Source organism: Prosopis cineraria, unplaced genomic scaffold (genome assembly GCF_029017545.1).
Source record: "Prosopis cineraria cultivar Desert tree isolate PC_DT_omini unplaced genomic scaffold, ASM2901754v1 PC1, whole genome shotgun sequence".
Lineage (NCBI taxonomy): Eukaryota > Viridiplantae > Streptophyta > Magnoliopsida > Fabales > Fabaceae > Prosopis > Prosopis cineraria.
In genome coordinates this window covers 51,494,584-51,510,705 of record NW_026555332.1, presented here as the reverse complement: position 1 = coordinate 51,510,705, position 16,122 = coordinate 51,494,584, and the positions used below count along the sequence as shown (strand labels likewise).

Genomic DNA, 16,122 nt, shown 5'->3' with positions numbered 1-16,122 from the left:
AACTGAAGCCACGAGGCAAACTTGGAAGACAGGAAATTTGTTATTTGCAAATCAGACACAATGAATAAATGAACTAATGATCATCCCCACATGGATTTGTTACAACTGATTAGGCAAAAAAAAAAACATGCCTAAAATGCAACCAATTAGCAGAAACCCAATTACAAGGCTCCAAAGTACCTTTTCTCAACAAAATAGCCACTTGCATTATATACTCAACCAAAAAATCCGACAATACTCACAATTGTTGAAACTCGATCAGTTAGGTTTGCTTCTACACTAAATCGTCTGGCCCCCCAAGCACAACCTGCCATGAAATGATCTCTTTTATTAGTTTGCACAAGAGTGTTGAACCAAGTAATAACTTGTATGTCGGGTTCCGTTTTATAGAAAAATATTGGTAGGAATTTGGTGCAAGCATACTAGGGTGGAATCAGCATACAGTCTGGAGTGAGAGAAGGTACATACATTGCAATCAAGAGAATATTTCCTGGCAACCATAATGGCAGCATTTCTTCTCGCTCTGATTCAAATGTCAATACAAACGAGAGCCCCTTTCTAGCTTGCCCAAAACAGTGCCTTCGCTGCATTACCGGCATCACTTCTAACTCCACACAACTGGGAATCAATTGAAGGTTAGTATAACAAATGAAGCCTAGCAAAGAAATTGAAGAATTTACATGTCACCACATATGCTTTATAAGGATAAGATATTGTAGTTCAACAATTTAGTGACCCTACTCAGGAATAGAATGTAGCAATTCCAAATGCAAAAGAAAATTGACAGTCAATGCCAGGGGAAGAAATACTCTTGCGAGATGAGAAAGGAATTAATGCAACAATTAGATAAATTATTGTTAGCTTTTAACCTTCAATTTGGGGACATCCTCAGCACAAGTAAAAAGGCAACAACCAAAACAAGTACCTGCATTGCCGGTGAGTAAATTTCTCTAGCTTTGTTATCCAACCTCTACATAGCTTTATCCTCATTTTCCCCACATGAAATGCATGACCAGAAATGTGATGAGTGATCTTGTCCATTCATCTGAGAAATAACTACCTGTTCAATGTCAAAGACCAGATGTCATAAGGACTATGGCGTCAAGAATTCCCATTTGTTGACACCTGATAACAAAGTTATGCAGTAACTCTCTCATGATTAACATATAGTAATAAAGACTTTCCACTTTGTGTGTTTCATGCAAAGGCTTCAAAACTTAGAACCGCTTTTCTCTAAACAAATACACAATATGACACAGATTCCACCTCAGACTCGCACAAAAGATCCTGGTAATTCTTGGCACAATTTACATACTCTTGTTAAGTTGAGATGCAGCAAAGCTCTTTCATGTTAAGTATATTTAAAAAAAAAAATTGAAGCAGATAAATTTCATGCACCAAGAATCTCAAGATCAGTCAGGAAAGCAGCCAGATTTTTAGAAATTGAAGAAACAAGATGATCATAAATTTCCACAGGCATGGTGAACTATTTTTCAGTCAGGAGCAATTAAAATTACTGGAAACGAAAATGCAAGGGATAACATACATTAAATTCTGAATTAGACTTTCGTAGAAGTGTCTCCACATGGCTTCCAAGTCCTGCAACTGTCAGAAATTAAATAGTTAACCTCTCACTTCTAAATAATGTGGGAAACAAATTAGCCTCAAGCTAACTGTGATCAACATCTCAATTTAGAAATAATTCGTTAGCAAAAAACAAGATATCCAGAATCAAAACCAACCAGGCTGAATAGGACCAGTCGTTATTGTAAGTTTTTTGCCATCGGAAACAATGTCTACTTGTAAGACTCTCCCAACATCAAAAGGGTCTGGAGCAAAAATTGATTGGCTGGCTCCTGATGAGAAAGGCAAGCCACATCAGAGGGAGAACAAAAATCAAAATCCTGGTGGACTAATTGGTCGTCGGATACTAAATTCCTAACAGAGCAAATAAGAGCATGATTAAATTCAAAAAAATAACATATAAAACGACTGATATAGAACTAAAGAAGATATAAATATGATCCTACCACCTAATGGAAGTCATACGTTTGTTGAGACGTTCAATCATAATATAATTCAATTTTTCCGTGTCCACAAAAACTTAATTGGAACTTCCAGAAGGAACCACCATGTTCAATAGAATCAGTTGAAAATATTATCTAACAGATGATCCAAGCACAGCAAGAACTAAATGCACCATCTGCTTGTGATGTGATAAATTATGCTCTGTAAAGAAATGCAAGCACTTCCAAGACCACCCAATCTGGAAACAGGAAATAAATTTACAGTGAATTTTAAATCAATAAATTATACCTGAAATTGCTTCCCTCCAGCTGCCTTCAGATGACAAGCGGTACCATTGAAATGAGCATTTTGAAATAGGTGACACCTCCTCTGAGCAAGGCTGCACTCGTAGGCATGAACCTAATGCTTCAGAACCATCTAGTTTATATAAACAATATTTGTTTTCCTCACTCCTCTTGCTCATTGTTAGCTGGAAAGGAGGAAATAAAATTATTAATATTCAAGAGTATGAAAATTGTAGGTTAATTGTAAGTTGTAAATGATAACTGATAGTACAGAAGATGGGGTACTTCGGACATAAATTACATCAGGTTTCAAATGACTTAACTAGTAGTAAAACAAATGGCTTCGTAGAATCATTTGCCTTAAAAAAGCTAAGAACTGTCGAAAGATGTTAATGATAAAAAAAAAATGTACCTTTTCTTTTCTAAGAAAAGCTAAACTACTAACGTTTCTCCTCTTTTAGTTCATATCATCTTTAAGTTACATTCGTTATTGGAGATTTTCCCTAAATTATTTTTCTATAAGTGGTCCAAGTTCCAAGGTGAAGAGTAATTTTAAGAAAATGTAATCAAATCCGAAGTAGCCAGCTGACCTAAGGTTTAGTTATTAAGTAATTACTCTTTACTCATTAGTGAAGACAGAACTCATAATTTTCAAGGAAAAAATATTTTATTTTAAACATCACTATCATGCAGCTAAGAGAATCGTGAAAAATCTACCAGTTTGTTATTATTGTGTCAGTAGAATTAAAATTAGATTTAAGATCCATTCAACCATTCTACATAGTAGAATAATCCACATAGTTCAGCCAGTAAAAACTAGATTTCAACCAACCTCTTTCTGAAGTTTAATGGAAAAAATAGATTTTTCTCGAATTTGATCCCTTAAAGCACGAAGTTCATGTTCCATGGCCATCAACTGAAAATATCATAAAGAAATGCAATTGATCAATTTTTCATCATTATAAGAATATATGAATTTGGATGCCATATATAGGAAAATTATTGTCATTCTTATTAAACTGTGTTAAAAGTGGGATTCATCATTCCCATTAGTGCTGACATCGTCGTTGGCATCAGTCATCACCACTATCATCATTGAAATTGTTGTTGTTGTTATACCATTTATAATGACTCAGAAAATCAAGAAAAATATCCACTCAGCAAACAAAAAACAAGCGCACCTTGCTTGGCTGATGCAACAATTTGATCCTTCTAGCCTCCTGAACCTCTTCAACTAGTTCACCCACATCCTGACAGTAAGGAACATCAGATAGTGTATATCTGCCATACTCAACAAGGAAATAACTGCGTAGTATTTATGATTCATCTTTAATATATTTCTATAACCAATTACTGTTATAAAGTGAAGGATGCTAGAACATGATATGAAGGCTCAAAGCAAAAGATCAGCAAGGAATCACCTTCTGTGATAATAATATAGCCTCTTTCAAACCCGCGACTAGCTGACTTACTCTCTCAGTCCCATTTACCTTTTCCATTTTCCTTTTCAGGATGATCATAGTTGTGAATATAGCCTTGATAGAAGTAAATTAAAAGTAAATTTCCTCTCCCATCCTAATCCTTCAAGTTTTTCTTTTAAAAGAGGTTGAGGGTATTTTTAAGCAATCACTGACAGAAATGATGCCTTGTACAAAGAACGTAAAATACCTTCTTAAAAGTTCAGAAAAATTCATATATGCCATATAAGGTGGGCCACAAGATGTATGGGATATATCACAGATACATTCAGTTCAGACATCTCTAATTCACTAGGGGCAATAAGCAGCCTATGATATTTTATAATTTATAGGTGAGTTTGCATTGGTGTCAATAAGCAGATCAATTTCTCAAAGGTTTACAGGGATGCTTGGGAGAATGTTATCTGACGGCAGTGTCTTCACCCACTAACTTTTTTTTCTTTTTCCTTTGTCCTTTTCTTTTTTACCTTTTCTTCTCCCCCTTTTTTTGCCTTATCCAACCAAACTTTACAAGAACTCTAGAGTATCCAAATTCCAGATTCTTCAGCTCACTGAAAATGAACCCGTATTTTCTTTCATAAGCCCATATTACTTGGAAGTTCTTTCATATATCTCACATATGATTCTTCCTTCACATGACATCAGACCATCGATGCAAGCGTCAGAAGACACACGTGCATACATATGTAATAAAAAACTTGCAGAGAACCTGTGCCTTAGAGGCTTGGGAAGCATTCTCTTGTTCCTCAAGGGCCTCCCCAATTCTTAGCACCACTGCCCTAGCACTCTCAATTTCAGCACAAGCAAAAGACTTTTCTTGATTGACTAATTTTTTTGCATCTTCAGAAGCCTGAAAAACAAGGGTTGTTTCAGTGTAAAGAAAGAAAAATGCATGAGCTACAAAATAAAAAATAACAGTGTAGGGAATACTTTAGAAGGAAAAACAATGATTCCTACGTGAAACAAAACTGAACAACCATCACCACTGGCAGAAATTTCAGATATTTTTACCTTGAACAGGAGAAGAAAGAAATTCATTTGCCCTCACTAATCAATAGCATTAAATAGAGCTTAGCAAAGTTTGTAATTACAGCTCATTTGAATTAAAAAAGAGAGAGAGCGATTTCAAGAGCAACTCATTTTCAAAGCACATATGATCTAATGATCATATATTCGAGACCCAACCCACATTTAGTATCTGATGCAAGGATTGAACAGTCTCGCTAGTTCACGTTGTGCTCAACTACAATTAGTGATTACTCCAGACTCCAGAGCTCTTAGGATCATACGAAACAGTATATATCAACCTTAATTTGGCTTCACAATGATTGACCCATGAATCAATAAACCAAATATAATCTACATATAAAATGCTTATCTTACACACACAAATTAATGTAAGAAATGCCCATTACGGTCTTTCTTTGTCTTATAGGATAGAGAACCATAACAAAAAAAAGGCATTCAAATAACCTTTAAAACAAGGTAAAAAATGCCACAGAAGACCTGTTTGAGAAAATTCACTAGCTTTTTCACTTCAAACTTTTCTTGAATCAATTCACCTTCCTTTTGAGTCAACTTGACTGCCAAAGCTTCCACCTGCATGTTTCAGTGTGAGAACCCAGCATAAGTAACATAGGATTAAAGATGGTTGGGGAAGGGGGGATTCGTTCTCCTGATCCATGTACTGAGAATGGCATTTGAAAACCAGACAGATAGCCCCAAAAAATTCGAGCCACCTTCCATATGGTCATTGGCTACTGTCATTTTTCTTTCTAATAATTTGAAAAGGTGATTTACAAGTTGGCAATTGACTTTCATATTGCAGCAGTTTCAACTTATGTCAACAGAAGTGGCTATAAAGGAAGTCCACTGGTCAGTCATGCACTTTTTCATCGCGTGCGTGCGTGCGTGCGTTTCTGTGGGTGTCACTTGCTTGCCATTTTAAACTTTGAACAAAGAAGTAACTCGTTAAATAAAATAGTATAAAATACAAACCATAGAGATAGCTTTCTCCACATCCTCCTTATTTTTTCCTGCTAAACGGCCTCTTAAGGAGTCTAATGCATCTCTTAGCTTTTTCAAAAGAACATGTCCCTCTAATGATGCCACCTCTCTCAGCTTTGCCTGATTTCCATGAAAATTATAAAAGTTTGTAGCACCATCAGAAGTTGATAAAAGATATGATGCAAACAAATTGCGAAATATTCTGGCAAAAAAAGAAAGAAAAAAAATTGCATGATAAGAATGAACTGACTGAAATGTGGATTAAAGTCAGTAACACCCATCTTTTGAACATAGAAAAGGTAACCAGTTGAATAGGAAAAAGGGACAAATCTAATGTGAATTTGATAAACTATGGCTGGTAGTAAAGGAATATAAAATTGCAGACCAGAGGTAGGTTGAATGACGAGAACCTCATTAGACAGCTTAGCTGCTGCAGTCAAGTTTTTGTCAAATTTAATGGCAAGGTCACGGACTGAGAGACGCTTGTGCTGCTCTGACAAATGGGAAGCTTCCTGCTCAATAACCTCCTTCAATAAAGGACCTTGGTTATCCTCTATTGCTCTTCCAGAATTTGATTTTCAGGTCCTAGTTTATATTTGGGAAAACTGTTAGAAGCAAAGCTCACATCAGCTGAAACTGGCAGAACTGCTTCCATTGGCATCTTGATCTCAACAACAGGACTTATCTTTGTCATGATCCAGATAGGACTTCTGGTCAAAGCAAATGGAAAATAACGTAGCATTAGTTTAGATAATTAGATTACACTGAAGGAAATTTCCCTAATGAATCTAGTGTGTGCATATGTTCAAGACAAGAAGACTACTTTGATGGGCTGCAGCAATCAATCAGGCTCAGCTTAGAGAGTCCCAAACAATTTTCTTTTCTTTTGTTTTTTTTTTTTTTTTTTGGATGGGTGCATGATGGAGACATATTGAATTATTTGTCTCGCATTTTACTAGAAGAAAATGTAGCGGTGAAAGTGGTTGTACTAATAGCAGCCGCAGCAGCCGAGGGGTTGGTCAAATGGAAAATGGAGTCATAAAAACCAAGTGCCATAGAAGGTTTCAATCACACAAACATTAGTTTCATTAGTTTCTTCATTTGGGTGGAAAAGAGTAACAAGAGCAGTCATCAACTTGAAAATAACCAAAAGAGGATCAAATTATTTTTCTCGTTCGCGCAGTTGTTGCAAAGAAGAAAGAAGGTAAAACTTATTATACTTGTTAATCAGAATCATTAGCCGTCGTCCAGACGAATTCGAAGAAATAATAGCCATGGTTGTATAAGCTGCTTAACAATTAATAAAAATCGCAAAATGACAAAGAAGCCTGGTACACAGTAGCCAATGATAAAGATAGAAAACCCTCTTCCCGGGGGTCGATAAAGTGAAAGCGTTGTTCACATAAGATCATGCAGGACATTTTCTTTCACCGGCAACGATTGATTACGAGCTACATAACTACATCACTGAGTTCTAGGAACCCACATTACTAATTTTAGTGCACCTAACATAATAATTTTCTGCTTAATTCACTTGACATGAAACAAAAGAACAAGTAAAAGAATAAAAGGTAGGACATGCACTTGTGGCAACAAAAAGTAAACGGAAAATCACACAGCTGAACAAACGAGAAAGCATCAGGAATGACAGTCTCCGTTGGATGCAATAAAATGAGGAAACCAAAATGGGTCAGAAGAATGCAGCAGGGAGCGTTTAGTAGAACTTACAAGCTGAGACCAAAATGGGTGATCAAAACATAGAGCTAAGCTCAAGAAAGTGCAAACAGATAGTTCGCCAGTACGTTTTGCAGAAGGGGAAGAAGGCGGGTAACGGGGAAGGATGGAGGGTGAGCACAGAGAGAGAGGGAAAAGGAGAGAGAGTTACGGACAGAGGAAGAAGGAGAAGAATCTTAAGGGGAGGTTTAGCGTTGCTTTTTCAAAAGGTGAAGTAAAAGCTTCTGTGGCTGACCCGTTTGTGTCCCCTGAATAAAATGGATTAGTTAATGTTCCACCATGTGAGAAGGGTAATGTAACCCTGAGGTGAAATTGTAGACACTGAAAAAGTAGAAATGGACCATGTTCTTCACAAATGAGCTGGGTACGACCATGTTCTTCCGCTCCTTTACAGAGCATCGAGGAGAGAGGTTGGGGGGGGGGTGTTGGTGAATTCGGTCGTGGAGCCTGAGCTGGTAAAGCTGTAGGAGAAATAAAGAAAACGAAATAAAGGAATAAATTTTTATGGGCCTTATTATTCCATTTTTACTCACTTTCCTTCTCCTGGTCGGTTGAAAAGCACTCTGATCTTGGTGTCGTTCAATCTTCAATGCCTGGTTTCCTACCCCGCACCACCATCACCCTTTGACTTCTTAGTTTGACCAATACGTAAAATTTACTTTAATTATAAACATTTATTATCTCTGTTAACGTTGATTGTCTTCTGTTTTATCAGTAAAAGGAAAAAAAAAGAAGATAATCTTACGTTCGTGTATTGGAACAAGTTCTTTTATAAGCAGGTCAGCACTATCTGTTAATTCAAAATTTATAATAATAAGTTCATGAATTTTTCAACTTTCATGTCTTTTATTGACTCCAATTCTACTGTAACATCTTAATTTATTATTGTTGTTAGTTCGCGACTTAATAAATAAAAAAATAATATGACTTGATATAAATTTTATATTTGATATTGATATTAGTAATTTAATCTTATGATGACACCTCTTGGAGCATCATAAATTTTCCGTAACATCAAAATTAAAAATTCGTTCGATGATCGAAAGCTTTCCACTCCTCCATCATTCGAGGCCCTTCAGCTAATCAATGAATTCGTAATAATATATGTAACATTGAAATATTCGTAAAGCCTTCTCTTTGATCGCATTTTCTTTCCGGCCAACCCCTTTTTATCCCTTTGGTGGACCATAATTTTGTGAATAGTCTATTCTGTGTATGTTACAGATCACTTTATATTCTTTAATTAAGTATTCCGTGTTAGAAAATTTTATGATTGACACTCTGATATTAAAAATTACATTTAAACTATAAGGCGTAAACAACAAACCTTGCCGGTGCGGGGACAAGTATACGTACATCCTGATACATTATTGCTGTGAGAAATATAAACAAAAGTGAGAGAAATTTGTACATTGGTCTTCTCGGCCGTCAATATCCAGGATGGGTCCGATGCTTGGATACAAGAGTATCGTGTATTTGATTGAGTGAAGAGAGGGACCAAGAATCTATTATGACCTAAACTCACAAAAGAGTATTAATAATTGGCTACTCATTTTTCGGTGAACGATTGGTGAATGTACTCCTTGTATTTTGAATGATACAATCTTTATTTGGCCAAAAAAAATTGGCTACTCATTTCTATTTATATAGTGTTCATGGACCAAGTTAATATAAATTACTAACATTCCACACGGATTATAGTCATCATAGAATACATTCAATGATCGATATATTGATCTTACATGATGTTTATTCCAATGTTTAGATATAAATATATTATTTCAGCCAACTATCGAAGTTCGTTATCATCAAAAGTTCTAAATAACATTTCGTCTTTTGTAATATCTCTGAAAACTTCATTTATTGACTTTAAAGTCCACATATTGTCTTACCAACAAGCTGATTATAGTGGAAAGAAGTCATGTCCAGCTAAGCATAAAGTTTAATCCTTGTTCATCTTGATTGATAAGCTCATAGATGTGTTGTTCTGATTTGTGTTATCAAACCTAATTTTTTTTCAATGGTTCTTTGGTATACTTTATTTGGCCGATGAAGATTTATTCTCTCATTTATTTGATTTAAAACTTAAAAAAGTTCAATTTGTTTATCATTGACATTTTAAATTCTCCCTACACAATCTTGACAATTTCTTTTGTAAATATTCTTAATTTCTTATTAATAATTTCAAAAGTAGTATCATCCACGTAAATTTAAATTACTAAAACATTATCACCTTCTTTTCTAAAAAGCAAAGTTTTACCTGCCAAATCTCTTTTCAAGTTCATTGAATGGTCATATAAAAAAAAACACATGACCCCTCAATCCGGAATTATGGGCCTACTGTCATATTGTGAATCTATAGACCAAGTGTGTGTATATTTGGATTAGAGATTGGATAAAATTGAAGCTTCCAATAATTTGCAAACTTTAATTTTGATAAATCAGTTACCCCACACACACACACACACACCATGATTTATGCAAACACATTAAAAAAAAGCTTTGCAAATTAAACCCAGGTTTATACAAGGAGCAAAAACCACTTGGATTAAGCTCATCCAAATAAGAAATAAGTGCTTTTTTAGATTAGCATTTACGTACAAAGCTGAAGCTTTCACAAAATCTATCATAAACCCAACAACTCCAAAATTAATAGCAATTTTTTTTGTCTCGAGCTGAAATGAAAATACAAACGAGGTTTTGTCCAGTAGTGAAATTATATCACGCAAATTATTAATTTACGCAATTCAACTATTATTCAACAGTGTTTGTTTAATTCATTTGAATCTATACATTGCTTGACATCAGTAGACTGGCAGTTGATAAACAAGATCGACGGTGGGTGGTGCTTGTAATCAAAATCATTAGTACGAACGTTAGCTAGCCTGTGTCTTCTTTATTGGTAGTGTTATCATTGGATGTTGAAATGATTTTGGGTATGAATTAGTTGATGTTTATTAATGTGTTTTCATTTAACCGATTCAACATTAAATATCCAAACATTCGTTTTGCAAATCCAGTTGTAAAGAAAATAAGCTATAAATGATAGCTTTGTCCAATAAATATTGCTCGAACACTGGATTCTAGAGTGCAAGATTGTCAACTTGTTTTGCTTGCTTTCTGGAGAGCAAAGTCAAAAATTGAAAGTAACGATCCACTCGTGAATGATCAGATCTTGTATCGTAGATTGCTCTCGCAAGACGGTGATGGTTAGAGTCCTTTGGATAAGGTCAAGAGCCTCTAACAAGAGCTGATCATTCTTTCTAATTTTTTTTTTTTTATGACCCATTTAGTCCTCATACAAGCACAATTTTTCTTTGTTTTGAACTTTTGATACGAGAGCCCACCGACCAGAAAGGCGTTAGACACATGTGGGATTTCAATGACACAAAAAATAAATGGTATATTGCAGTCACGTGGAAGAGGGATCTCGCGTCCTCAAAGAAATCACATATGAACGGTTGGAGGACGAGAATACGACAATTAGCTGTGAAAGCAAGGCGTGAACTTTGTTTTATACACTCTCACATCAATGAGAATAAGTTCTGCTGCAAGATATAATGCACCAGAAAGCAAACGACAAACCAGATCCTAAATGGGCGTTCGTCTCTAGCAGAAAAAATTGAGAATGACTGAAGCCAAGTCTGCGAAATTATTCTCATGATGCCAGCTATTAGGTTGATGCTTTTCTGGTGGTATCAAAACAGGAAAGCTTGAGGGCTTCCCTTTCCTTTCCGGCGGGGTTAAAAATGTAAGAGTAAAGAGATTTAGAAAGCAAAAAAGCTTTGCTTAGGCTAGGGACAAGAATGATTAAAGAGACGAGTTAAGGAGGAAGTATCATAATGGATCAGGAGTTTAAATATTATCAGAATATGCCGGGACTAAAAGAATATTGGATAGTGCAAGTCAGTAATGGCCATTTGATGAGTTAATCCTGCAGATCGTTACCGTCCATACTAAGTAATTAGAAAGTAAAAGCGCGTGTGATTAGGGGAAACGATGGGAGTGATGAGACTGATTAAAAAAGGGGAATAGAATTATAGAAAGTGGGGTTATGATATTCATAACGGCCATTTTGGACCGATGCTTTTGAGACCATTCGATGCGGATCACCTTGTTCGGTATCACGAGGCCAATGTTGACGGAATTGCTTTCCTATTCCAACGAAGTGCTTTGTTTGGCAAGGCTCCATTTCTCGTGTAATAAAGGCTCCGGATCATATCATAGGATGTGATGCTTTTCGTATGTGTCAAGTGCACTTTAGTCACCCTTCGATTAACATATCATCTTGGGGATAATGGGATTTTTTTTTTAATAATTTATCTAACCCCTACCCATAGGGAAAGGGATCTCACACACACCCATACATCACCCGCAACAATTTCTCACACACAAGAATTTTATCCCCTTTTAATTGAGGTTTGATCCTTTAACCTCTTGCATCAAGAGATGGGATCACAACTATGAGTGACACTAGATCAAAGGGTCATATAGGATTCCGCTGTAATTTAGCCATTTTTAAGGGGGGAAATGAACACGCCGATAATACTGATGCTACTAAAGGTGATGAGAGGCATGAAGCTCCTGATGAACGTGGAGACATGTACTATCCCCCATATAGTTTGGTTTTAGCTAAACGAATTTTGGTCTTCTGATTTACACATCTGATCTTTCGTAATTTTTGGTTTTCCATAAGATAATAAGATACCAAAATAAAGTCTTGGTTTTCTCATCATGTTAGATTCCTAGCCTTTGCCTGTTACCCCCTCTCTTTCTCAGTTGGTGTTACAATGAGTGGAGATGGGTGGAGAATTTGTCAAGTCGTCGTCACTTAATCAACCTACCCAGTTGCCCTTAATTATTATGTCATCCCTTCAAACTATCAAGAAAGCAGAGCTATAACCACTGTCTTTGCATGTACTTATAACCTTTAGACTTTTGATTATGATATAGTACTGTCTTTCTCTTCGGATGAAGCAAGCAGAGAGATAAGGGCACAATTATCAGCAAAGACTCAATCGACTAGTTAATGAATATTCCGATTAACGCATGCTTGATTGTTTTCACCCTTCTCTGCCCCGTATATTAATTATATAAATGGACTGAGAACGTGGGCGAGGAGACTAGGGTTCAATGTTTTGACTCTGACACAAACGGTGAGTGACCTCTTGCTAGTGTTGTCGGGCAGAGTTGAGTCTTTTTCTTGTCTTTCTCTTTTTAGCCTTCTTTCTTTAACTTTTTGAGCCCTGTACGTCTTTAATTAATTAAGAGTGCCCATTTTATAGTATACGTGATTGGCAATCTAAATAAGCAAGGTGGCAGTGGCATCACTTTTTTATCTCACGATGCAAGAGCTATGGGGTCTTTGAGTAGCTAGCAGCCCTCATCGCAGGCACATGGTAGGGTCCAAATTATTCGTTCACAATGGCCAATAACACGTCCCCCACATTCCCGAGCTTTATTTTTTTTTTTCCCCGTTTAGTTCGGATACATTCCACATCCATAGTCACAGAAGCCATGATGCTGCGTTGAAAAATTGTTACCAGGGAAGGCTATATCGGAATATAAATTATTTGGAATTGGAATTTTATAGAATGATGGGATATCCGATGTGCATCTGATTGACCTGTCGCGGGTGGGGAATAATTGTTCGGCAACCGCCGGCATTCTCGCAGATATATTATATGAGCCGGGGACCATATTTCTCTAATTTTTTTTCATATTATTGAAGTTCAGTTCAATCAAACTTCATGGATTAAAGAACAAAATATTTTTGGTTAAAAAGAGACAACAATAAACAAACTCTCTCATTAATTTTTTTTTGGTTTTCCACATGCATCATTCTATTAAAGAAAATTATATTCGAGACACTGTCAAGCAGAGGCGGAATCAGATTTGAAATCTGAGGGGAGCCAAGTTTTTTAATTTAATAAATATTATTAATTTAAAAATAACTAATTAAATAATAATAATAATTTTTTTAATATTTAAACTCATATACACAATTTTTTTATCCAAATCAGATGATTTTTTAAACTGCCACTTTTACCTTATAACCATATCTTATTATTGATATTTTTGACTTTTCTAAATTTAGAATTCAATTGTTCTGACTTGATTGAAAAAAACTGCATTGAGTGTATAAATTTAAGTACCTAATTTTTTTAAAATAACAAGCGCTAAAACATTTTTATAATAAATTATGTAGATTAGATTCTATTGAATATTAAGATTTGATAATAGAATAGGATAAATACTTACATTTTTCTAAAAAATTAAATCAACATATATAAGATATAATTTTTTAAAAAAAAATTGGGCATGCATTAATTTGTATATTTCAAATGTATTATTTCAAATGCTTTAATTTAAAAATTAAATCAACATATATAAGATATAATTTTTTAAAAAAAATTGGACGATCTTAAAAATAATGTATTATTTCAAATGCTTTAATTTAAAAATCTAAAGAAAACACAGACTAATGTTTACATATAAATATCACGCATCATTCTTTTTTATCAATAAAAAGTTAATGCTAATCAATAAAAATACTTTAATAAACTATTAAATTATATATTTTATAACATATATTTATCATATATAATAAGTATATTATATATAATAGGTATGTTTTATAATATGTATAAATATTATATGTATGTGTGCGCTGTGTGGGTGTGAACAGTGAAACAAATAAATCAAGAGTGGGTGTTGGTGTTTTTTTTTTTTTTTTATAATATGGTTGGTGTTTTACTTCATATTGATATGTAAGGGGTGGAAACTTGGCCCCCCTCATGATATACATAGTTCTGCCCTTGGTTGAATATTAAATATGAACACATCTCCTAATAAAGATTTAAATATTAGTTCACATGCGGTAAGGAACCAATTTTTTTTAACTAAACCCAACTCTCAATGATTTCTCGCATTATTATCTTGCCAGCTTGAGCAGCAAAACTAACATATGGAATGAAATTCAACATGTAAGGTTGCTGGAATTAAGCAGTATTAGGCCTTGTTAAGTTTGGGCCTGATAAATACTAACATTGATGGTCCCGTGTGGGCTGGATGGCACAGCAAGTTGTATATCGGGCCTACTCTACAAAGTGATAGCAATACACTTGAAAAGCAGAGACTGATATTCACACCCCGTGAGGAAAAAAAAGACTGATATTTATGTCACGATTCCTTTTCTTTTCTAAAATGATTGAATGCTTATGGACAGTCTTAGTCCAATTTAGTGCTACTAATTGTTTATTTATTCCAACCTATTTCCATTGTCGCGGCTTTTATTTTGGGCCAACTAATAAGCCAGCCCAATTTCGTGAAAAAAAAAAAATAGAGAGAGACAGGATGAATACATTTTTCATGCATTGCAGTATAGCTCATGCAACGGACTAATAAATAAATGTGACTGTATTGATTGTGATCTAGAGCCATTATGGTTTCGATTTTAGTTTGCGTTGTTTGATTATCTGACTAATTGTCAGCCAATTTTGACATGTAGGGCGTCATTTTGTTCTGGTGCGCCTAAACATACCATTACTCTGCAAGATACTATGGCTTCCAGACACGAGTAAACGTAAATATCTGATTAATTGTTCAAGACTACGCCGAGGAGGTGCCTGATCGTTTTACTTTTATTCCGTTGGCTATATAAGTGGCGGTTATTCCAACCTCCGACAGCTGGATCGTCTATTCTTATACGTTTTTGTTCCTTTATATGATTCATATGGAATTTATCATTTTTAAATTTTTTAAAATATTAATTTTTTTTTAACGCTGATAGCAAAGTTCACACATGAGGCCATAACAAAGACTCAGAGATTAGAATGATCTAATATTAAGAATAAAATGAAAAAATAATAGCTGAAGCATGAGTTGACGCAATTAACTGGGATACACAGCTATAGGGATATTTGGTTAAAATCTGCGTTAGCGGAAATCAAATGAAAAGGGGTGTCTGGAAAATGTGATGCGGAAAAAAGGGGGCGTGGTGATGGAGCGAAAGCCCGCAAGCAAAGCATAAGTGCCCCATGTCGGCAAACCTGTCTGAGACTGTGTGTGAGGCCTTAGGCCCACCCGCTTTACACAAAGTCAACACGCTCACGATTTGGTTAATTGATTGCCCCGGCCCTCCTAACTCTCCCTCTCCCCAAACAAACAAACAGAATTTTTTGCCCTCTCGTCTTACTCCTTCTGATTTATTTATATATCATTTTTAACATATTTTATTAAAAATAAAAAAAATAAATTATTTATAACATATTTTATTAAAAATAAAATAAATTATTAATTATTTTTTAAAATTTAATACGTTTAAATCTCTACCTCAACAGAAACAAAAAAATTATCTTTTTAACATTTAATAATGACATAAAAATAAAGACAAACATAAAAAAGAGTAAAATATCCTGACTTAAAATTTATATTTTTTTCCTATCCTATAAACAAGACAAGGAGAGGATATCATGATAAGATTGGATAATATCAAAAAAAAAAATTGTATCCTAAAATTCGTGTCAGCCACGATAAAGCCAATGATAGTGCTTGTCTTTATTATTAGATTCTAAGTAATTTTTTGACGG

General features: G+C 34.9%; 1 protein-coding gene across 1 annotated transcript; it reads right to left on the bottom strand.

Annotated features, from left to right (window-relative positions):
- Nucleotides 1-274: 274 nt before the first annotated feature.
- On the bottom strand, nt 275-7,961 carry LOC129290777 (stomatal closure-related actin-binding protein 3-like). The gene is given in 18 exon segments (XM_054927763.1): nt 275-307; nt 469-518; nt 521-566; nt 568-618; nt 926-954; nt 957-1,017; nt 1,019-1,060; nt 1,547-1,605; nt 1,743-1,856; nt 2,317-2,497; nt 3,145-3,228; nt 3,494-3,562; nt 4,500-4,640; nt 5,297-5,389; nt 5,789-5,917; nt 6,208-6,356; nt 6,359-6,507; nt 7,526-7,961. Coding segments are annotated over 17 exon segments (1,464 nt in total). The 5' UTR covers nt 6,492-6,507; nt 7,526-7,961.
- Nucleotides 7,962-16,122: the final 8,161 nt, after the last annotated feature.